General features: G+C 44.2%; 1 protein-coding gene across 2 annotated transcripts in view; it reads right to left on the bottom strand.

Moving 5' to 3' along the window:
* LOC147679042 (coiled-coil domain-containing protein 74A-like) overlaps window positions 1-24,365 on the bottom strand; it is a 147,957-nt gene that overhangs the window by 91,407 nt on the left and 32,185 nt on the right. For both annotated transcript variants that reach the window (XM_086942781.1, XM_086942782.1), the window contains exons 3-5: window positions 23,200-23,244; window positions 11,355-11,444; window positions 3,631-3,799 (exon numbers count right to left, since the gene is read on the bottom strand). In XM_086942781.1, the coding sequence (XP_086798907.1) occupies window positions 3,631-3,799; window positions 11,355-11,444; window positions 23,200-23,244 (304 nt within the window). The remainder of the gene's footprint in view (window positions 1-3,630; window positions 3,800-11,354; window positions 11,445-23,199; window positions 23,245-24,365) is intronic.

The raw sequence follows: 24,365 nt of genomic DNA on the forward strand, positions 1-24,365 counted from the left end.
CCATGAAATGTTCACATTCAGCCTCTATTACTGAAACCGTCTTGTTTAGCCTTCACAGGTGTATGTCGTATAACCAGACAGATTACATAAAGTGTATTTAGATAATAACTGCTGCTGGAGGTGCAACAAAGGATGAGCATATTCTTTTTTAATAAATATTTGTATTGCATAAACAAGACAAAAATACGAAGTGACGTTAAACAGCATAGATTGTAACACCATGTCACAGTTCTTCCATTGACAAATACTAATCAAATCCCCTTGGCCCCTATCCACTCATCTATATCCTTTCCCCGACAGTCCACTAGGCTACGACATGGTCCAGGCCCGCAGATCGCAAGAATCTGATTGTTCACCATCATGGGGACACAGATCTCTCCTCGGTAAGAAGGATGAGCAAATGTAAAACACATGCTTCTCTTGTACCCTAAGATCTAACAGTACAGCTCTGATGTTTGTAAACCTAGGAGTACCATCACTGCCTCAACAAATGCTCACAAGCATTAGGGAAAACTCAAAAAAGAGTATGCTAAGTTTCTTCACAATCTGGTACAAATCGCTCTCTAGAGAATCCCAGCCACTTGGAAATTTCAAGATCCTCCGAGCCTCAGTCATTCGTAAAACACAGTATGCTGTTCACAAAAGAAGGAACTCACAAATTGATGAAATAGATCAAAAGAACCACTGGTACCTCCTAATCATTTATTTGAATACTCCTTCAATACAGTTTTCCAGGATAGACACAGATCAGCAAAACACCATGAGGACAATAATCCCCTAGATAGCTTCCTACACTGTCATTCTTCCCAATAACTGATACTAATACATTACTGTACAGTAGCTTTCATCAAGATTCTCTGAAAAGACACCTTCCCTTTAGCCAAATGCTGAGAGTCACTCGCATAGTTTCCAACAACGACACAAGAAACTCGCAAATGCAATCCATGGCCAAGCGATTCTCCAGCAGGGGATACCCTCAAGCCATCATCAAAGAGGCAACAGAAAGAGCAAACACCATCTCTCGGACTGAAGCTTTGAAAAGTAAACAAAAGGATCCCAATGAAAGAATGGCACTGGTTTCCAGATACTCCACCTCGAGCAAAACCTACAAAAAGATTATATTAAAACACTGGCGAATTTTATCATCAGAACCAGACTTTGAAGACCTTTTCAGAGAACCTCCCATTTTTGCTTACAGCAGACCCATGAACATCAGAGAAATACTGTCCAAACCAACTGCCACCTCAAGAACATACACGGGCACACGTCCGTGTCATCACTGCAGCAATTGCAACAATGTCATCAGTGGTAACACGATTAATCACCCCATGAGAGGCTTTGTGATCAATCTCCAAGTGGATGCAACATGTGATTCTGCTAACCTGATCTATCTACTCAAATGTCCATGTGGGAAGATCTACGTGGGAAAAACCAGCCGAAAAATAAAAACCCGTTTGAATGAACATAAATCGAACATTCGAACAAAAAACTCTAAATCAAACGTGGCCACACATTTCAATGAAGCCCATCATAGCGTGGCTCAACTTAAGTACCTTGTACTTGAGATGGTTACCCACAAAGAAGGAAAAGACAACAACAAAACTCTCCTACAAAGGGAGACTTCATGGATCTACAGACTCCAATCCTTGAAGCCCTTCGGGCTCAATGATCGAACTGAATTAAGTTGTTATTTGTAATAACTTTGTTTGATGCTATGTACCCTCGTTCTGCATTTCACCTTAGCTACACACTCTCTTTCTGATCACTTTACCCCATTACAAGATGGCCGCCTCTATTTTTTCACACACCTTGGGTCCTTTATCTATTTCTATCACCTGTTCACCTTCCCGGAACTCCGCAGTAACTCCGCGAAGTTCGTGACACTCGGTTCACCACCCGAACCACTCCCAGTAAGTACACCTATTGCATGCTCTTTACTTTTCACCCGAACGCCTTTCCGTTCGGTAAACCTGATGGCCTTTCACTGGTTTTTCTTGCAGCACCGACGTGAGCACATCTCTAATGTCTGAAGCGTAAGAGTAGCTCTTTTATTTGTATTTTTGTCTAAACACTTCCGCCTTGACCACTCGACCTGTTATCACGGACCTTTACTATAATTTCCCATCACACCCTGGATCCTCACCACCCAACCCTGTCTCTCCACACTTTCCGTAGTGCACGAAAAAACCCTCGACCACCCGCATGACTCCATACTGTCTAAACATCTCTTTACGTTACCGCATTAGTTACCGTTGATCTAAATGCATTTTTTGTATCCTCCCGCAGCGCTCCTTGATAAAGGACTACTCCAGTCCGAAATGCATTGGAGCATTTGTTGAACTACCGTTGATTCATATTGAACACAGCGTGATGTAACGCTTGATTGTACCCTTTTGTGAATCCACGAAATACAAACAATGATGAAACCTTGAACGCATTATTCTTTTGAACTATTTTCGATTGAACCCTCATTTGAGTCAGGTCACCTGAACTTTTATAAGTGTGCCTATTATACAGGGATGCGCCCACGTACCCACGTAGCGCACTCATCTTCTGATGTAAACCTAGGAGTACCATCACTGCCTCAACAAATGCTCACAAGCATTAGGGAAAACTCAAAAAAGAGTATGCTAAGTTTCTTCACAATCTGGTACAAATCGCTCTCTAGAGAATCCCAGCCACTTGGAAATTTCAAGATCCTCCGAGCCTCAGTCATTTGTAAAACACAGTATGCTGTTCACAAAAGAAGGAACTCACAAATTGATGAAATAGATCAAAAGAACCACTGGTACCTCCTAATCATTTATTTGAATACTCCTTCAATACAGTTTTCCAGGATAGACACAGATCAGCAAAACACCATGAGGACAATAATCCCCTAGATAGCTTCCTACACTGTCATTCTTCCCAATAACTGACATTCTAATGACAAAGACCAATAACAAATATGACGTAGGAGTCTGAAGGACTCAAAATATGCATGTGGATCTTCTAATCCACTGAACAGTGGTGTGATCACGGGTGCAGCCGTGCAGTGACACTGGAACCCAAGGATGGGAGGGCGTCACTGCACCCACAACAGCTTGCAGACTTTCTGAGAGACAAACTAAAGCCATTTGTTCATGCTTTGAGATTCAAGAAGGGCAAGGAGCTTGGATTACTTGCATTAGTATGGCAACCTTGCTATGTCACTGCCAGAGCATTTAAACACACCGACAAGTTAGGCCTATTTCTATTGTCTTGCTGGACCTTGCAATAAATCTTCAAAAAGCGTTTAAAGAAATATTACACTTGATGAATGTTGACTCCATTTGATGATTATGCACACAAGAAAAAATAGATAGGTGGCAAAAGCAATAAAAAAGAAATCTCTTGTTGTGTTGTGTCACAGGGAAGAGAAATGGAGGTTTAAGCTATACGAAATATTAAGGAACATGCTAGGAATATTAATAGTCCTCATTCAAAAGTCTATCTGATATTTTAAGAAGCATTCTGTTATTACCACAGCTCACATGTGCAGTACTATCATAAAGGTTTTACATTTATAGAAGGCCTTAGATATCAATTTTTACGTCTTGTTGCCCTGTCCTTGGTCAGTTTCTATACTAGGCTGTTTTCCATTGTATATACCTAGGCTGCACGCGCAATGTCTTCAATTCCATCTTCGCACTCGTGGTTGAAGCCAGACTCTGGGGTGCTTTCGTATCTCCTTGCTTTTTCTCCATCTCTTCTTGTCCTGCATCCTGTTCTTTAGAAGGCGCGATCCGCAGTGAAGCACTATTCTTTGACTGAGCAAATTCTGAAATTAAAATACAAAGTAAGATGATAGAAAGCACAAACAAGTATATCATCCCTGAAGCTCTTAAATATACAGTCAACCTACAAAATAAGTAAAGGGTGCTCTGCTTGCCGTCAATCATGAGGCACTGGAATTTCAGACAAATGAAATCTGTTTAATTTACTGCCAACTACTCGGCAGCCGAACTGTACACAATCATTTTGTGGATTCCCGTTCAATCAAGGGCTTCACATATACCCTGCCGGATCTTTTAGTTTTGGTATACAGATTAAACAAGAATCGAGGATGGGCTGTGGTCATAGTTGTCACCTGATGGTCGCAGTTCTGGGCTGCTCCTTGATGTCCTTGCTAAATATGTTTTAATTCAACTTCCCCTTCTGAGAGAGATCCGAAAAGCTCAGATTTGTTCAGAGCAAGACACTGGGATTTTATGACCTTTGACAGCATAATGCAGGCTTTGGTAAAAAACAGAATTAGATTTCATGGACAAGGTATCTTCCCAAAAAAAGCAGCATAAGGTGAATGGCATATTCTGTTTGGCGCTGCCAAACCACTGCAACATGGCCTTTGACGCAGTATGCGCCTCAGCCTTTCATCCTGCGCTTACACTATCAAGGCTGGGTGAGGGAAGAAAACTCGAGCAGAGAACATGGCACAGGATCTAACCTGTGTTGCAGCCATGGATGGTAGGGTGGACTATGGGCACATGAACCAAGGAATTCTACTCCGGACAGGGTGGTTGCTGACACCCAGCATCATTGATGAACGTGATTGGGGACCCACATACCATACCCCGCGGTGACTCTAAAGTTGATCATCCAGGTCGGTGTGAGTAATGCAGTTTTTTTTTTTATTTCATTGAAGTTGCTCAGCATACATGGACAGATTTGTATATGAAATAGTTTTAGACAAATGGTACAGAAATTAAAGAACACCACATTAACAGTGTCCAATTACCACAAGTAAATTACCAAGTCAATTATCCAGAAGGTTCCCACATCTTTACTTTGGTAGTTCCGATGCATGCTCTGTATGAGTCCAATCACTATCTCCCTTTGATATGTGTCCAGTAACCGCTGTATGCCTCCCACAAACCCCACACCTTTTACCCACTTCCGTTGGCATCCCCGACTCTAGTACACAACTTTTTTAGCTTTGTCACACTAGTCAAGGTCAGTTTTCCAGTCGTCCGACCCTTGGAGAACGAGCCGTACCCAAAGTCCTTGCTATATTCCTTTTTGGTCACAATGGCTGCCAACTTAAGCCAGATATTTTTGATTCTTTGGCCATACCATCTCCCCAGTTATGCATAATATTTGCCACTGTCCAGCCAGTAGGACTTCCAGGCCTGTGACCTCAGCCAAAACCCTGGTTACCTCCCGCCAGCACTGTTGAAATTTGGTACAGGACCAGAACATATGAAAAAAAGACCGTACCATTCCACAGCCTCTGGTACACTGGTCTGAGTCGAACCAACCCAGCCGGTACACAAGTCCCCTCTAGGATTAGGATCTGTGAAGGATTCTAAGTTGTATGAGGCGGAAGCGAGCCTGGGTAACCACTTATCTAGGACTCTGAATCAGACAGCTATGGCAAGGCGATGAATGCCATGCACATGTCACCAAAGGCCTTAATCTCAACTTGCAAAATAGAACTATCCAACAAATTGACTCAATAGCTATGTAATTGTTTGCTGAGGAAAATTAAATTGATGATCTCAACATCAACACTCCTCAAAGTTCTGGTGCCTAATATGAAATGAGGTGACATTTCATGTTCTTGAAGAGGGTCACAACCGTCTGCCAAACAAACTTGAAGACAGTCAAAATAGATCATGGAGGAAAAATATAAGAATTATAGGCACTCATACTTCCATTTTGAATGAAGGTTTTTAGTTGTATGTGTAAGACTTGTTAGTTACCTGCATTTAACCACATTGGTAGACTTACAACATGGAGGTGCCTGAAACTCTTGTCTTTTGCCTAGGTAATGTTAGGATGTGTGGTTGTTCATATGGGACATATCCATCTGAAATTAATTTTTATATGACTATCATCATTGAAACTTGTTACTTTGAAAGATTACGGTCTTACAACAAGGTGCATAAGAGACATTCCATCCTGTGAAGGTTAGGCAAATGGGGGGATGACTTTGCCATATTGCAAGTGACACACCTGTCGAAGGTAAGATGTGCAGAGGATGTGATCTTGTTTCTCTCCCCAACGGATTACTCAGTTTTAGGCAAGAAATCAAAGGATGACCATACTGATTTGTAATGGTTATATGATGTTACAACGCATTCCGTTGCAACACATACCTTTTCCACGCGTGTGTTACAACGGAATGCCATTACCACGCATATGGTTTACCACGAAAATGCCTTTACCACTCATAGTTTAACAACGTTTTTCATTGTTTAACTATGCATGATATTGGCATTTTCATGTTAAACCGACTGCATGATTGATTATGTATTGCAAATATATATATATATATATATATATATATATATATATATATTCCAGAACAGTTACACTTTCGTCCTCTAGTCAAAAGGACAGTATGAAGTACGGACTCCAGCCAGCGTATATGCAAAGTTTCATTTATTCAGCGTGACTATGTTTTGCTGCCACTAAACGCTGAATAAATGAAACTTTGCATGTACGCTGGCTGGAGTCCGTACTTCATACTGTCCTTTTGACTAGAGGACAAAAGTGTGACTGTTCTGGAATAATTGGGCTCGCTGCCCTGTCCGCTGTTGTTAAGAGGAGGGGTCATAGCGAGGTGCGGCGGCTGCTTGCACGGATGATGGATATATATATATATATATATATATATATATATATATATATATTTGTTTTTTTAATTAAGCCTAACCTAATAAATTATTATATTTAAAAAATATACTTACATTTTCTTTCGATGGTATTCTCCTTCTAACTCTTTAAGTGGTCCTTTCTCTATTTTTTATGCAGTACGTAGACGCACGTACGTAATCACGTCTGTTTGGGAGGCTCTTTCCATGAAGGACAGAGGCACAGAAGAGCGTGTTTTAGGTAAGTTTTCTTTCTTTTTTTTTTTAAACCCTCTCGTTTGTTTTTATTTGGGGGGGGGGACCCCCCTTTTTTTCGACCTTTAACTCACATTCCAGTACTACGTTTTACGTAGAAAAGGAATGCGTGGTAAAGGTTATAGTGGTAACCACGCATGTGTTGTAAAGCATGCGTGGTTAGTGCATTCGGGGAAACGGCTTAGTTGTAGTGGCTGTTTCCCGTTTGTAACAAGGGAGGACAGGTTATGTCCTGCGAGGACTCCTGAAAGATCACTGGGGGTGATTGATGGGAATAAAATGTAAAATAATTGAGCAGAAAATGTTAATCTTCTCTGTTTACACCCCTAACAATCTTAAGGAGACCTTTACCCAGAAATCTACCTCAGACTGCCAGCATTTTAACATAAAAAAAAGAAGGGTAATTTTAATGCCACTCTAATTCATCCAGAAAAAGGTCTTCCCTAATACGCTCCTAAAATGTTAATACAAAGGATACAAAATTCCGATTTACCAGATGTTTGGCACATTTGCATCATGGGCAATGAGATTACTGACACGTCTCACATTAGTAGACTTTTTTCTTCTGTCCACTGACCTAGTGATCTTGCCATTGTATATGAAATTGAACCCTAATGCTCCAGCTGATCACTCTACATTTTTTGTTTTGCTTAACATTGGCCTCCCCGATCCTGCACTGTGCCACAGAAGGAAAATGGATCACTTTATTGAGGGACGCTGTTCTTTAATAACATATGAGAATGGCAACTTAGCTTGACTTTGAACTGAAAACCACAAACAGCGTGTCATGAAATACAGAATGAAAACCTGCCAAGATGGTGATCAGAAGTGAACTGCTAATAGGTGGGGCAACCCATAAGCAACAGTAGGCGTAAATTGAGGGCCTTGAGTTACAACACAAACAAGAAGTGAGGAAAGAACGTATCAGACTATCTACGACTGCACATCCTAAAAGATTAACTAGCCACTTCTTCCTGGACACAGAAATAAATCTTTGTTGGAATCAAAGCAATGGCACTTCAAACATGAACGCATGGCAAGCAGAGATTAAAAAAATAGCAGACATAAAACTGTATCCATACCATGAAGTTTAAAAAATGGATAACAGAAAGGTGGGCAACATCCAAGGCCATGCCTTTGTAAAATACTACATGCGGCTCTACTCTGGCCAAGTTTGGATCAAGAGAAACAACAACCATTTTGAGACTCAGATGGACTTCCGACAATACAGCTCAATACTTTAAAAGATACTAGAGGCCTGATTTATAGTTTGGCAGACACAGTGGTGTAATGAAACTTAAAACCCTCTCCCCCCAGCAAAGTATATGGAAGGAGTCCCCACGCATCTGAGCCAGTCAGGAGCTCTCAGCCCAGGTGTCTGTCGACCATGCACAGTGGCAGAGAGGGCCTCCTGGAGCTGGGGGGGCCCCACACTACAGAGGCTGCGGGGGCTATTGTTACGCCACTGGGCAGACAGGTTACTCCATCACAAACAACAACTAATCTTCTTGTCCACCATATTACAAGTGCCATTGGATATAATGCATTTGTAATAGGACAGACAGGATATCCATTTTTAAAAAAATATTAATTTTTATTGTTTTTCCAAGCAAGCAAGAAAAGGGGTTGCGGTTACATGCCCCTGACATGTAGCAAAATCACAGGTCATCAGGGCATCTCTGAATATATAGGTCAACTAGCAAGGCACTGCACACTGTTACCACGTTAGTTAGTTGCAACCAGTAACAGATCCCAACTCTAACTAACACCCCCCATCTCTCCCCCCCCCCCCCCCCCCAGCGTGTCATTTAATCGCAGGGTAAAACAAGCCATGGAATCTTGAGTCTGCATGCTGCGAGGAAATTGTGTGAGGGGCTACTGTCACCAGGCGCCTCCTAGCATGCTAGGTGTGTTTCCCTGTTAAGCGTGAGGCCTGAGATCAACGGGATCTTAGCGCTGGTTACATGTTAGAGCACAGCTGCCCCAGGGTCCACTACTAATGCGTCATCGTCTTCTTTGTCTGGGGAGTTAAGTGCGAAGGACGGACAGGATATCCATGATGTTTGTGATGGAGTAACCTATCTGCAAACTCTAAATCAGGCCCTAAATCTATTACGAAGGACAATATGGAAGTTGCCATCCTGTTGATGGCCATAAATAAAGCTTCGGGCTAGACCGTTTCAGCGCAATTTTTTTTTAACAATCCCTTATCAATATCCTCAGGGACCCCCTTGTTTCTTTTGCTGGATAAAGGACTTACCACTATGCAACAACCCAAACCAACTCCTTTTGTGGACATTTTGTGACAGCGTGGAGTGGTGTCACCGATGAAGGCTCTGCACGGCATTTCCAGAGCCGAATGGTGTCAGAGCAGAGCTGCATGCTACCACATGACAGCATGCCAAGGTACTAAGGAGACGTTTTGGATCCAGTGTGACTCCCGGGAATACTCAAATTGTGAGAATTCTGCTTCTAGATAGGGTCTCTACCAGAAACAGCATTACCAAAGGAAAATAATTTGGCCATCAACAACAAGAACAGATATAAAAGAACTGCTGCATCAAACCACTGGCTGCATAGTCCTTTGTTTGGTAAACAGTAGCCTCCTCAACATCTATCGCGTTCAGGTGCCTACGTCCCAAATCTGCTTATGTCCCTTTTTCCCTTGCAGGCCTCGTAATCAAAATACAACCATTCCTTCCCTTCACCCAGTTCTTATTTTCCCTCTCTCCTCTATGGCAGACAGAGGCTAGAGTTATCAAGTTAGTCAGTATGGTGCTTAGTGGGGAAAAACCAAGGGGACACGCCCTTGCAAGCCATGACCACTCCGTTGGCCATGGTGGGTCCAGGACTCAGAGAGGCAGATCCATTGAGCCTCCTCCCTGGCTTCAGTAATGTGTCTCTGAAACCGCCCGCAATGGAGCAGCTTGCTCTTGAGGCGTTCTTTTCTCCGTTTAGCTCCCCTACACTTTTTTCGGTTTGTGTGGGCTGTCCGCTGCTTTACTGAGTAAGGGTTCCTGTTCTGCTACTGCTTCAACATGCTGTGTGACCTGTGAGGCCTGACAAGACTGTCGTAGAGGAAGAACCCCTAACGGAGGCACCCCTGCCCTAACCACCTGGAGGTTGCAATTGCTGAAGACGAAAGACTGCTGTCAAGGCCAGCCATGCTTTTTGTTCCTAGAGGCAAGAATCCGAGAGGCGAGGCTGTTATCCATGATCCTGTACCTGCTGACAAGGATGCAGACTGTGCATCTGCGAAAAGTCCACCACTAATTTCCGCTCCAAGCAGTGTCCCAGCAAACAGCTAACATGAGGCCTGAAGGCAAAAAGTGATGGATTGTATCTTCAACTAAAAAAAGATACCCAGCACTGGATACAATCTGCTTTCGGTTGCTGTAAATACACGTGATGAAGAGATTTCTACTCCTTCAGAGGATAGCCAGTCGTAGTGAAGCGAAGTCTCCCATTGTCTAAGAAACAAAAAGGGAAACCACTTACCACATGATGAAAACTGAAGTTGGTCCTGGTAATGACAACCTCAATAGTAAGGAAATGTCTCTGGAAAGGCAAATCTGATCTGTAAAGCAGATGGAGTGGAAAAAATTCTGAGGACTCTTTCAACTTGACATTTGGTAGAAATTTGATCTGTGGTGGGATCTGGCGGAATGGAGTGCCCAGCACTTTCACCTAACAGGCAGAAGTTTGGGTTGTTTCGAATGAGGTGAATGTGCTAATAAATAAACAATATTGTTTTGCGTTTTTGCATATTAATATGGATTACTGCCATTTTAAGACAACAGAAAATCCCATTCTGATGACGGGTAATGACGAAAGTATGTGAATATAAGAAAGATACAATGATGGTGAACTTTTACAAATTCTCGCTTACTCAATTCCATCTGCACTGACTGCAGGAAATATAATTTCTCTATATTATAAATAGGGCTCCCGGTTTATTGGCATTTTGTCTCTTTAACACTTATATCTACAAATATCTATATTGTTGCCCATATTATTAGCATTTATCCACATTTATGTTGTGTTTCCCGATCAAATGAAGTTATACCTAGTATATTTCCATATTTATTTAACTGATAACTGTGTACTCATACTTTGATGCCTGTTGAGCTTTAGCACTAATAGCAGCCACATGTAATTTAACATTACACTCACATGAAGATATTAGCATTATAGAACAAATATGTGAACATATTAGGGTATTTCAACATATCTCATTATTCTCCATGCTGTCTATTTGCACATGTATTGGCCTGTGTGGTTTTATGACAGCATGGAGTGTCCTGGAATAGACAACCAAATGTCTTTACGTTTCTTTAAAAAAAACTGCATCGAGGAAAAAACATTGTTTTCTCATTGTATTAATTTTAAAAAATCGGTAAGCACAGTAAACTGTAAGCCTTAATGATACTTTGAGCAGCGAATCTGGCCACGGTAACGTGTATTAAAAAGAGAGAATCCTCATACGTCTGCCATCTTGGGAGTCTTTCGCGTCTGCAGAGGTTGAAGTGGAATGCTTCTTCTTCGAATCATCAAGGAGTGGGACTCTGCTACTGCCTGCAATGAGATCAGAAGGCAGGATAAAAGGGTCACAAGGTCTGGAAACAGTAACTACAATCAAAGCAAAGCCGATGTAAACAGATTGTGTACTGCATGTGTCCATCAGCTCAATACTGGGCTGACGTTTTTGATTTTGAACCCGAAGTTGTTTACAATCATGCGGCTTGCAGCAGTCTAATTACTTGTCCAATATGCAGCCACACCATAACAATCCTAAAGATCGATAGTCGTTCCCTCAGAGTGTGGGGTGACAGTAGCGGGCCTTTGATAATTAATTACTAGAGGGATTACTTCCCTTCTGGTGGATACTGTATCTAACTGCAGATTCCTCAACTTACAATACTCCCAGGTGTCAGGACGGATCTGGAAAGCTTTCACCAGAAGCCTTCTTGAAGTTACGATCAGGTAAAGACAATAAAAAGCAGGCCCTAACTAGAAACTTCCTCACCTTTAAGAACAGAATGTGAAGACTCACCTGATGACATGTGTCTCTGCGATGACACCATACTGCACCATAAGTGACTGCCCATAAAAGCACCACCTGCATGCTGACATCAGTTCCCTTCTTTTCCCATCTTCTGACATGGATCCGGAACTGCACTCCAAATGTCATCAGCCGCCACAGTAAAGTGGCACAACATTTTCTACGTTCAGATTAACAACCTACCTGTAAAGCTATACTTCAACCGCACATGGGCATGTATGCACTGTTGGCAATGACTTTCACATGCAATGTGGTTGCTTCGGATTGTTCAGGGAAATGAAAAGACTGACTAGGCAGGGGCTACCACTATGTTGGAACACTTCAGGGAAAGCAGGTACAGCAGTTCCTAAACACTCCACAGAACCCTGACGCTAGGCTCTAGGGAGCAGAGGTACAGGTAAATACGCAGGAAGGGGGAACAATATGCTTAAGTTCGAGAATGCCTTATCTGGTACAGACTACATCTAGCAGACGATTCCTTAATTATTTATTTATTTATAAAGTTTTACCTTTGAACTTCCCCAGGTGTCAGACTGAATCTGGAAGATTTTTCATGAGCAGTACCCCTGCACACCTGTAGGTGGCATCGATCTGCCCCATGTGCTTTTTCGGCGTCATCCGCACCGGAAGTTATGTCACAGTACCTATGTAAGCACCACCTAGGTGCATTGGCGCAAGTTACTTTTCACAACTTTCCGTGTCGGAAGTGCAGAGTCATGAAGATCACTGATCACTGGTGTGTAACACTAGAGGCCTGTAAGGGTGCAGCCCTTTCCCAAGAAATCAGTTCTCAGAGTGGGAAGGATGGGTGCGTCATAGGAATCTGCAGCTATATATAGTCTCTAGCAGATAAGGCGTAGCCGCAGATTCCTTACCTTTGAATAGATATCCAAGCAATACCTTCCCAGAGTTGGGTCTGTGGACCATTTTCATGCAAGCAAGTCCTTCAGGACCAAATGGTAAAGTGTCCATCCCTACGGACCGGATTTCTAGACAGTAATGTTTTGTAAATCTGTGCAATGATGCCCACATTGCTGCCTGGCAGATGTCCTGGACTAGAACTCCGCATGCTAACACAATGGTCACAGCTTTAGCTCTGGTGGAATGAGCTTGTAAGCCTTCAGGAGGTTACTTTTTGGCCACTGCGTAGCAGATTTTGATGCAGGGCATGACCCATCTAGAGATGGTCCTGAGCTTTCTTCGCACCAACATACTCCACGAAGAGTTGATCGTCCACCCAGAACTCTCATGAGCGGTTAAAGTAGAACAACAATGCTCTTTTTGTGTCCAGAAGGTGGAGTCGCTCCTCTTCTATAGAGGGATGTGGAGTCGCGTATAAGGTAGGAAAAGTGACTGATTGGCCTATATGATTTGGGGTGACCACTTTCGGTAAAAAGAAGCCCTGTGTAAGAAGCACCACTTTGATAGGATGGACATATAGGTAAGGCAGCTTAGTTGATAAGGCCTGCAACTCACTTGACTGTAGGCAGAAGTAACTGCCACAAGGAAGGCTGTGTTCAAGTCAGACGCCCGAGTGAACAACTATGGAGAGGCTCGAAAGGAGCACACATTAAGAATAGACCAGATTAAGATCCCAGTGAGGCATGATCAATGGTGAAGGAGGGAAAAGATGGCCAAGACCCTTTAGAAACCTATATACAATAGGGGACTTGAACAATAAGGGTTGGTCAGGCAGCCGCAAGAATGCAGAAAAAGCAGACAGATAGCCGTTATGAGTGCCCAGAGCAGAGCCCTGCTGGCAAGGGATAGAATGAAAATCAAGACTTCAGAAAGTGGGGCAGAGATTGGAACAATATGATTTTCTGCACACCATGTAACACATTTTTTCCAATGGCAAGCACATACTGTCTTGGTGGAGGAACGCCTGGCTTCCAAGATGACATTCAGCCTTTGGAAGGAAGGTCAAAAGCTGTCAACTTTTGTAAATACCTTTTGTGAAGATTATGGTCAGTGTTAAGTGTGAGCGGGAAATCCGTTACGCTCGCGGATTTTGCGGATTTTTGGGAAATCCGCAATCCGCGAATTTTGCGGATTTCCCGCAAAATCCGCAAAAAAAAATCTGCGAACGTAACGGGTTCAAAAGTTGAACCCCCACTCATGCAACTATTTTACAATGGTGCCAGCAAGCTGCCAGCGCCGTTGTAAAATAGTTACAAAGTTAGCTTGCACAGGAACCACTAGATAAAACGAAGCAGGTGCTGCTTTATTTTATCTAAGTGCTTCCTGTGCAAGCTAACTTTGTAACTATTTTACAACGGCGCTGGCAGCTTGCTGGCGCCATTGTAAAATAGTTGCATGGCTGGGCACAGGTCTGCAGCTCACTCAAGGGACCCCTGCGCCCTTCGGGGCGATTGCATAGTAACACACACATGGTCGCTCGAACTAGTTGATGCTCAAATTCAGTGACTCATTCATTAGCCCAAAAACAATCGTGAGCGTCGTCGAGGCTGGACAGGTGGGCCTTCTTCCCAAATCTACCGTGGAAAATCAGCTGTGATGCTGGATAGGCTTTGCATCCTTGACTTTCACGAGCGCAATACCCGTGCTGTTCCTGTGACCAGGAGCTTCTTTCTCTTCATCTGCTGAACTGATCTTTCTCTGACCTTTTATTCACACAAGACGAGGCACATACCCTACTGGGCACATTGTGTTCGCACGGGTTTCTGCAAGTTCGCACGCGTTTTGTACATTTTCGCAATTTGCGAAATTGTACAAAACCCTCGCGAACTTGCAGAAACCCGTGCGAACATAAAAAAAAAAAATCTGCAAATTCGCGGATTTTGCGGATTGCGAGTTCGCAAATCCGCAAAATTCGCGAACGCGAGATTCGCAAAATTTGCCCATACTTAGTCAGTGTATTTTATTGTAACGAAAATCCAAGAACAGAAGTGAAATATTAACATCTTTTTGTGACATTTGTAATAAAGCTTGAAACATTGAGAGAACTTATTTGAACCAGTTGTTGTTGAATGGTTGACAGATTGATGCTGTAGTGGCGCTGAGTGATGTTGTGGTGAAGACGAGTGATGCTGTGGCGTTCAATGATGCTGTGGTAGCACATAGTGATGCTGTGGTAGCACATAGTGATGTTGTGGTGCCCCTGAGTGATGCTGTGGGGGTGCTGAGTGATGCTGTGGTGATGCGATAGATAGAGTGAGTGCGATAGATAGAGGTTGTGTGTGTGGTTGTGGGGTTGTGTGTGTGTGTGGGGCTGTGTGTGTTGTGTTTGTGCACAACTATTGAAACGAAAAAAATGCGACGGAAAAAAAACAACTGCGTCCAGCTAAAGCAGTGCGGTGGGCCACTGCCAGGTACTCTACTCGCGAGACACTCACACGTGGGCTCGGTGTGTCCTTTTTCCAATTCACAGCGCTCAGCCAGTGCTTAATTTGTAAATAAATAAGTGCCAGGCCTCTCCTCAGGAGGACACTGCAGCTTGCCCCACCCCCTGCACCTACCAGCGCAGCCATGACAGTACCAACACAACTAGTAACACATTGCCTCAAGTGTGAAATTTCAGGCTCACAAGGCTTTAAGGACGGCTTGAGGGGGAGTTCAACATTTTTAATATATATTGAATTATTAAACAACTCTTGTTGTGCTGACCACGAAATGAGACAAACAGCCCCACCATGTTGCAAACTGTTGTAAGTGCAGTGATGACACTTAAGTGCCGGTGCCGGATACCGGAAACCATCGGCTTAAATTAAACTCTGGTTCAGACCCAGAGCCCTTAATCCCAAAAGGTGCAACATGAAATCCACAAAGACAAAGGTGGTCCTGGCAGAGCGAATGTGAATGCCAAGGGGTGTCCCAGGAGGGTGGGGTGCAAGTTGTAGAAAATGATGCACTGCAGCGGAACCGAGTGGGCCGCACCCGCGCGCATCTATTGGCAATAGCGCCTCCATGCGACATACTCATAGGATGGCAGGGGCTCGAGCCCCAGCACTAGTTCATGCTTAGGGTCTTGTTGGCGGGCGGGGTGTGCTGCCTCTCCCTTGCACTTTGTTAATTGTAATATCTTTTTTTGAATTATGCTTCATACTGCCGCCTTGTCGAAGCGCTGTAAATGACCGATGGTGCGATTACCCAGTGTAGACGGACTCCACTTACCGACCTAGAAAGGATAGGGGTTGAGTAGGTTTTGCAGGGTTTGAGAATTGTGACCTGCTGATCCCCTTAGAGGCGAGCAGTAAGTGTTTAACCTGGGGAACCACCTCTTGTGCCATTCACGCCTTTGTTTAAATGTGAAAAACACAGTTGATGGACAGAATGTAGAACAATGTCATGCATTCACCCCAGTACAAGGATCTAGGCCTAAATCCATCGTTTTTTTGCACTCCACACCACCCTGGGTTAGACACTGGCTATATGCAAATCAGCTCTGACCCTGTGCCTCATGGGAACAGTCCAGTCCGAACTACCAAACCATGTCTTTCCCAGACCGGAATCAAGCATCCAAGGACCGGTTTCTGGCTATCAGCCTTCATCAGCCTGGATAGCTTGACTCCAGTGGTGTGGAGAGCCTGAGACTCACGTCTGAGTATAACCAGCACACTCGGGGTGAAAATTGCAAAAAACACAGTTGATGGACAGAATGTAGATCAATGTCATACATTCACCCCAGAACAAGGATCTGGGCCTAAATCCATCGTTTTTTTGCACTCCACACCACCCTGGGTTAGACACTGGCTATATGCAAATCAGCTCTGACCCTGAGCCTCATGGGAACAGTCCAGTCCGAACTACCAAGCCATGTCTTTCCCAGACCGGAATCAAGCATCCAAGGACCGGTTTCTGGCTATCAGCCTTCATCAGCCTGGATAGCTTGACTCCAGTGGTGTGGAGAGCATGGGACTCACGTCTGAGTATACCCAGCACACTCGGGGTGAAAATTGCAAAAAACACAGTTGATGGACAGAATGTAGAACAATGTCATACATTCACCCCAGTACAAGGATCTGGGCCTAAAACCATCGTTTTTTTGCACTCCACACCACCCTGGGTTAGACACTGGCTATATGCATATCAGCTCTGACCCTGTGCCTCATGGGAACAGTCCAGTCCGAACTACCAAGCCATGTCTGTCCCAGACCGGAATCAAGCATCCAAGGACCGGTTTCTGGCTATCAGCCTTCATCAGCCTGGATAGCTTGACTCCAGTGGTGTGGAGAGCCTGGGACTCACGTCGGAGTATACCCAGCACACTCGGGTGAAAATTGCAGAAGACACAGTTGATGGACAGAATGTAGAACAATGTCATACATTCACCCCAGTACAAGGATCTGGGCCTGAATCCATTGTTTTTTTGCAATCCACACCACCCTGGGTTAGACACTGGCTAGATGCAAATCAGCTCTGACCCTGTGCTTCATGGGAACAGTCCAGTCCGAACTACCAAGCCATGTCTTTCCCAGACCGGAATCAAGCATCCAAGGACCGGTTTCTGGCTATCAGCCTTCATCAGCCTGGATAGCTTGACTCCAGTGGTGTGGAGAGCCTGGGACTCACGTCTGAGTATACCCAGCACACTCGGGGTGAAAATTGCAATTGTATGACATTGTCGTAGAGTGGAGTGACAGAGTGGAGTGCTATAGACTGGAGTATGTATAGTGTGGTAGATCATTGCCATTATAGACAACACATTTTCAATTAAAATTACCATTACATCGCACAGACATTTACCGATAAAACTTTATGACTCTCAAACGATAATATGTGGAAATTGGTGTTCTCTCGTGTACTAATTTGTTTTGATCGTATTAAAATATTAGTTTCCATCACACTTCAGAATTAGAAAATAAGTGTGCTTCTTTGTGGTTTCCTAATTCTGATAAATTCTGAAATATATTCTGAAATATTTATACATTTCATTTACTGGCATTTACATTTGATTGTGTGCTAGAAAAAAATACCATCCTACAGCCTTTCCTTTCAGCCCTCAGTACCCACATAAATTCTCTCACTTTGCAGTCAAAGAAAGAAAAGTCAACATCAACCTCCCTGGAAGACGAGCCAGACATGTGAAGGCTGATGAAGGCTGATAGCCAGAAACCGGTCCTTGGATGCTTGATTCCGGTCTGGGAAAGACATGGCTTGGTAGTTCGGACTGGACTGTTCCCATGAGGCACAGGGTCAGAGCTGATTTGCATATAACCAGCGAGACCTAAAAAACAAGGGGCGGGGGAAGCAGTGTGTAATCACTGTCACACCCTTGTTGAACATTAAACGTAAGGTCATAGACAATGCAGCCAACCCAATAAGTAAAGAACAGTTATCCCCCCCACTCTCGCCTGCCCAACATCAATTGTCCCCTTTACATCTCAAAAAGGGTGACCGTTGTCCGAAACTCCGCCTCAAGCCGGCCCTCTGCCCGCCTGGTTCCCGTCTCCCTGCTTTGTTGGGTTTTTAATCCCTTGATTGTATATCCAGTCTGCAATTGCCTCAGGACGATCAAAAATCCACGCTCTCCCCTCCGCTTCGACTCGGAGGCGCGCTGGGAACAGCATTGAGTATTTCAGGCCTCTTTCTCTCAGGTCGCGTTTAATCGACATGAATGAGCTCCTCTGCTTCTGCACCCTTTGCGTGAAGTCAGGGAAAAAGGAGATATCAGCATTTTCATATCGGAGGGGGCCACTGGCCCTGGAGTTTTGGAGGATTACATCCCTGTCCCGATAGTTTAGGATACAAGCCAAAATGGGCCGTGGGGGAGTGCCCGGCTTGGGTCGGCCGCCAGGGACCCTGTGAGCCCGCTCGATCACAAAAAATGTACTGAGGCCTTTGGGCTGTAGGTGTTTGAGAATAAGGTGCTCAACAAACAGGTCTGGAGATTGCCCCTCTGATTTATCCGCAACTCCTATGATACAGAGATTGTTGCGGCACAGTCGGCCTTCGTAGTCGTCCAGCTTGAGGTCCTTGTCCTCCCTCTGTAACTGCGTGACATCACCCACCAAGCTGGTCATCGTAATTTCCACCTGCTTCACTTTTTCGTTGTTTACCCATGTCGGCCCTGATGAGGTTGATATCGAGGGCCACCGAGTCCAGTGAGGTCTTGACACCTGTGATGGCCTCCATGACATCTTTGAAGGAGAGCTCAGGCTCTTCTTCTCCAGAGCCTACATGTGTTGTTTCATCAGATGGACGGCTCCGCTGCAAGTCTTTGGTCACTGTGTACCGATCCAGCTTGTTGGCTTGGACTGATTTCGGTCCCCTTAGTGCGCTCCATCATAGCGGGCAGGTGAGTCACAAATGGATGCAGGGTATAGGGGTGGCTGGGTGAAGAAGTGCACTGCTATAGGACAGGTTTAATAAGAGTGACACAGAGTTGTGCACCCTATCCCAATCACCACAAGGTTAGGTCCAACGCAGGTAGGTAGAACGAAGGGATCCCAGGCCAAGAGGCCCTAAAGCCCCCTGGGGTGAGTTTCTGGGCCCTGGAGCCACCCGTTACAATCCAATCTGCTCCTGGTCTCACCAGTTGGAGGAAAAGGCGTATGCGATCAACCGATCACTATGTGAGGGGGGGGGGTTCCCTTGGGAAAAAACAATGGGAGAGACAGAGAAGCGGAGGTTAGCTCTGGTGGTGGAGGGGTATTCTGACAGTGAGGGGATGAACTGGGTATCGTCTGTGCAGGAGATTATGTTGAGTCAGTGCGATCGGACGGTGTTGACCAAGGGGGTCATGTAGGCGTTGAAGAGGATGGGGCTGAAGGATAATCCTTAGGGTACGTCAAAGTTAATCTTCTTGGGTTCCAAAGTGTACAGTCGGAAATGGATTCCCTGGATTCTTCCGGTGAAGTATGAGTCAATCCACTTGAGGGCGTCTCCCTGGATTCCGGTGTGGTGGAGTTTGTTGATCAAGATGTGATAGGAGACTGTGTCAAAAGCAGCTGACAGGTCCAAGAGGATGAGGGCTAGGATGAGGGCTGCATTTTCACAACATCCAGCATGGCCTTGATGTTTTTGGTGTCTATGATCAAGGCTGTCTAAGTGCTGTGGTTCGCTAAGAATCTGAAATGAGAGGGGTTTAGGAGGTTGTTGTGTACCAGGGTTTCAGTGAGTTGCTTGTTGATTGCCTTTTCGAGCACCTTTGCTGGAAAGGGGAACAGAGAGATGAGCCGGTAGTTCTTTGGTTCTGCTGGGTTGGCAGATGGTTTCTTCAGGAGGTGCCGCACTTCAGCGTGTTTCCATGCCCTTTTTAGGTCGAGCCGTTGCAAAGTATATATTGGAGACATGCTGACATCTTCAATAGGAATGCATTCCGCCAATTGCTTACGATTGGCTTTTTGTTTTGTAACTCGGGGTTGCTTGCTTTTAATTTGCTGACTTTATTTTTTTTTAGGCTGTCCAGCATGTCTTCCTCCCTATCGCGGAGAATGTATGATGTTACAACACGATCATGTTGATTGCGGTATGTTACAACAAAGGTTTTACAACGCAAGTCGCTTCAACAACTTGCAGTGGAGGGCGTTGGACTTAAAGATAGTACGATTTACTATTCCAACACCAGTCTACGTACAGTAGGAAAGGTGTTGGAATAGTAAACCGTACTATTTCTTGGCTTACAGCACCATCCAGCGCAAGTAGTTGAAACGACTTTCGTTGTAAAGCCTGCATTGTATACCTACCGCGGTGAAACGCCCGCCGTTGTAAAGGTCGTTTTCCATCGTGGATCATAGCCTGTTTATCACCTCTTCGACTGGCTCCTTGTATTCTTCCACAAGTTCTTGCTTTATGGAAACTTTTCTTTCTTTTTTCTTAAGGCACTCCTCAAGAGTATGTGTGTTTGCAGTTGTCTCTCTAGTTCACAACAGTAAGCGTGTGGCATTTCATGAGAAAGTATCCTGCCTCCTATCTTTCTGCTTGATGGATTGTACCTATCTCTGGCATGTCTGTAAGGAACAGTGTTCTGTTGTTTATTTTGATCAGTACTCTTTACTAGTAACATAACTTAAACAATCCTCTTCCTAAATTTCACGCTAATGGGGTTGCTAAAGCATCCTTAAAATATTCATGCTGGAATTCAGAAGTGAATGAGCAATATACAGTCCTTTACATTTCGGTTTTATCCTGTCATAGTTGCTGTGCATTCAAAGACAGAGGTCACATGTCTGGCTCGTCTTCCAGGGAGGTTGATGTTGACTTTTCTTTCTTTGACTGCAAAGTGAGAGGATTTATGTGGGTACTGAGGGCTGAAAGGAAAGGCTGTAGGATGGTATTTTTTCCTAGCACACAATCAAATGTAAATGCCAGTAAATGAAATGTATAAATATTTCAGAATATATTTCAGAATTTATCAGAATTAGGAAAGCACAAAGAAGCACACTTTTTTTCTAATTCTGAAGTGTGATGGAAACTAATATTTTAATACGATCAAAACAAATTAGTACACGAGAGAACACCAATTTCCACATATTATCGTTTGAGAGTCATAAAGTTTTATCGGTAAATGTCTGTGCAATGTAATGGTAATTTTAATTGAAAATGTGTTGTCTATAATGGCAATGATCTACCACACTATACATACTCCAGTCTATAGCACTCCACTCTATGTCACTCCACTCTACGACATTCTACTCCACTTTATGCCGCCTACTGTACAACACTCTATCTCACGCCACTCCACTCCACTCTGACACTCTTACCCACTCTATGACACTAAACTCTACAACACTTTGCTCCACTCTATCCCGCTGCACAAAACTCAATTCTACTCTGCCACTCCACAACACGTCACTCCACTGCACGGGTCTCCACTCTGCGCCACTCCACCACTCTGCTCTACTCTACTCTACTACTCTCAATGCCATTCCATCCTATAACACTTTACTACACTCTACTCTAGGACACTCGATTCTATGACATGCTACTCTATGCAACTCTCACCTACGCCACTAACTTTTAACCATGCTGAACCGCAGGTGCGCAGATAAAGGCAATATAATCTGTGACTTCAACTGTGAATGTACAGGGCTGATCTGGGCATAGCTGAGCTGCTACTCACATCCCCATTGCTAAAGAGTGAAACAAAGGACATTGTACCTGCCACTGCCAAGATGTGCTGAAGTGCAGACTGCTGTGTGCGAGATGCTTTTCCGAGTCAGGACAGCTGGTGGCAGGCAGGACAGACAACATGGCCGAGTAATGCTACTGCTGGACACAAAGAGTGGATGTATAGGGCAAGTAGGAAGGGATACTGAGAGTTCCACATGTGCCAGCCAGACTCACTGTGTGCATCGCATGCCCTGTCCCAGCTGAGCCAAGCCTAGTGTGTGAAACAGAGCCAATGTCGGGTGCTTGCTGAGGTGGGCCAGTGCAGCCAGGGCGGTAAAAAAGGTTTCGGGTGCTCTTATGACTTGGGAGCATAATCAAGTAACAACATTCCTGTCTAGTTCGGACATCTGATGATAGGTAGGTGATGGATAAGATTTTGAGGGCCATGAGATGCGGTGGTGGGATGGGTGGGGAGACTCCATATTCATGCAGCTTGCCTCAGCCTGAAGTCTTGAACAGGGACATGTATGTTTACTGACCTCCGTAGGTGATCTTTGGAAGAACACACTGCCATTCTCAATCCAGTCTATTGTCACCTCATGTGCAACAGGCTGAGACAGCAACTTTGGAAATCAATATCATTGACGAAATGGTTTGCCCTGGTTAGTTTTAGCTCCAGAGAGAACTAAACTGGAAATCAATATAACTGATGAAATGGTTTGCCCTGGTTGGTATTGGTTCCAATTCACCCCTGGCTCTGATCAGTTTCTTCTTACTTTTAGTGCACCTTCAGATAAGCTGCAGATTTGATATTCTTAGCCTGCCCCCTACCCACTATTACCCTGTCCCCGTCCCCAGCCTCCTTGATGAAACAATACATCGCACATTACATACATATACATTGATTTCTCTTAAAGCTTGTTTCCAGTTCAAAGCTATCGGGATGAAACTTTTGGGGCTGCAAGACTACATAATTTGTTTTACTCAGTTAAATCATTCTCTAGCAATCTCCATTCCACTTTCTGCAAGTGCCGAAAGCAATTCAAACTTCATCACTCCAGCGCTTTTAAAGGCATCCATCATACAACCAGAAAAACAAAACTTATCTGGATAAAGTAAAAAAGTGGGCTCTACACCTGACTGGTACACTGGCCCCTAGAGGATGATAGAGGTTGGACGAACCTGTGCAAATAGACCAGGGTTGCTATAACCTACCATCATGATCAGGGAAAACATTACATAGGCATACAGTACCTTTCTCTGACAGCTTCTCGTTCATAATGAGTTGATATTGAAGATCTGAAATCAAATATAACACAGTTATGCTCAAAATTAAAGTCAGCATGTTTGCACTTGCACAAATACCTTGCAACACTGAAACACATCACTTACATGTGACCCTCTCTCAAAGGTTTGGAAATATTCACTTAAACAGTACATACTTATAAAACTACACAAGTGGACAGGGAAAATAAGTTTGGAGGTGGTTTTACGGCAATTTATTTAGGATTCTGCCCACCTAAAAATACTTAATTGTTTCAACTGCCCATCATATGACGATTTGGTTCCAACTAAGAAGACTAAACCATCAAGATTATTTTTATCTCTAGCGTACCACCCACATGGAGCATCCCCAGCTTCATTAAATCATTTTTATGAAAAACGTTGTTTATTATGACTCTGTAAGAAAAATAAGATGCTTTTTAGTTACTTAAATTTATGACTGAATACTACCTCGATGCAAGCAGCCTAGTTTAATGAAATGCTCAGTCTCTATAAATTTACACTGATCTCTGATGAACCAACTCCGTGGGCAGGCCATCTACTTGTTCCAATATTCTTCACTATTGAAGGCATTAAAGTCGATAAACCCATGTCTTTAATATGGTGATAAAACATGGCGATTCCTTCGCGCTCAACTTGCCTTTCAACAATAAAAGTACCTCTTGAAAAACTAGAGTAGAAGAGCGGCCAGAGATTATTTTCAGCTTCTGAGACTATCAAGAAAGCCATGGAATTACAGAAAAATATTACAGTTAAATAGGTGCCTGGAGATACCAATTGTTATCAGCATTTGCCGCTTCTATCACTCGGGTATTAAATAAACAAGTTCATAAACCCTTGGTTATTCAAGGAACTTGCTTCCTTTGACCTTGCTTGCAGGCAGGTCGCTCCCTATGCCACCACACAGCCGCCAGCTGACTCGTTGCTCCTGCCTACCTGCCCCGGCTGTTTCCCGCTCCCTCGTACCCGCTGCTGCGTCCCTGCGGCCCCGCTCCCCTGTTCCCCATTGGATACCCCGCTCCCACCTCCCAGCTGCTCTTCCCCCTCTTCCCTCCTCTTATGGAGGCCGCGATGCCCATCCGCGCCTGGGCCGCGCCCAGCGCCAGAACCCCTGGACCCTGCAACCGCCACAAAAC

The sequence above is a fragment of the Lissotriton vulgaris genome, chromosome 11 (genome assembly GCF_964263255.1).
Source record: "Lissotriton vulgaris chromosome 11, aLisVul1.2, whole genome shotgun sequence".
In the NCBI taxonomy this organism is placed as follows: Eukaryota; Metazoa; Chordata; class Amphibia; order Caudata; family Salamandridae; genus Lissotriton; species Lissotriton vulgaris.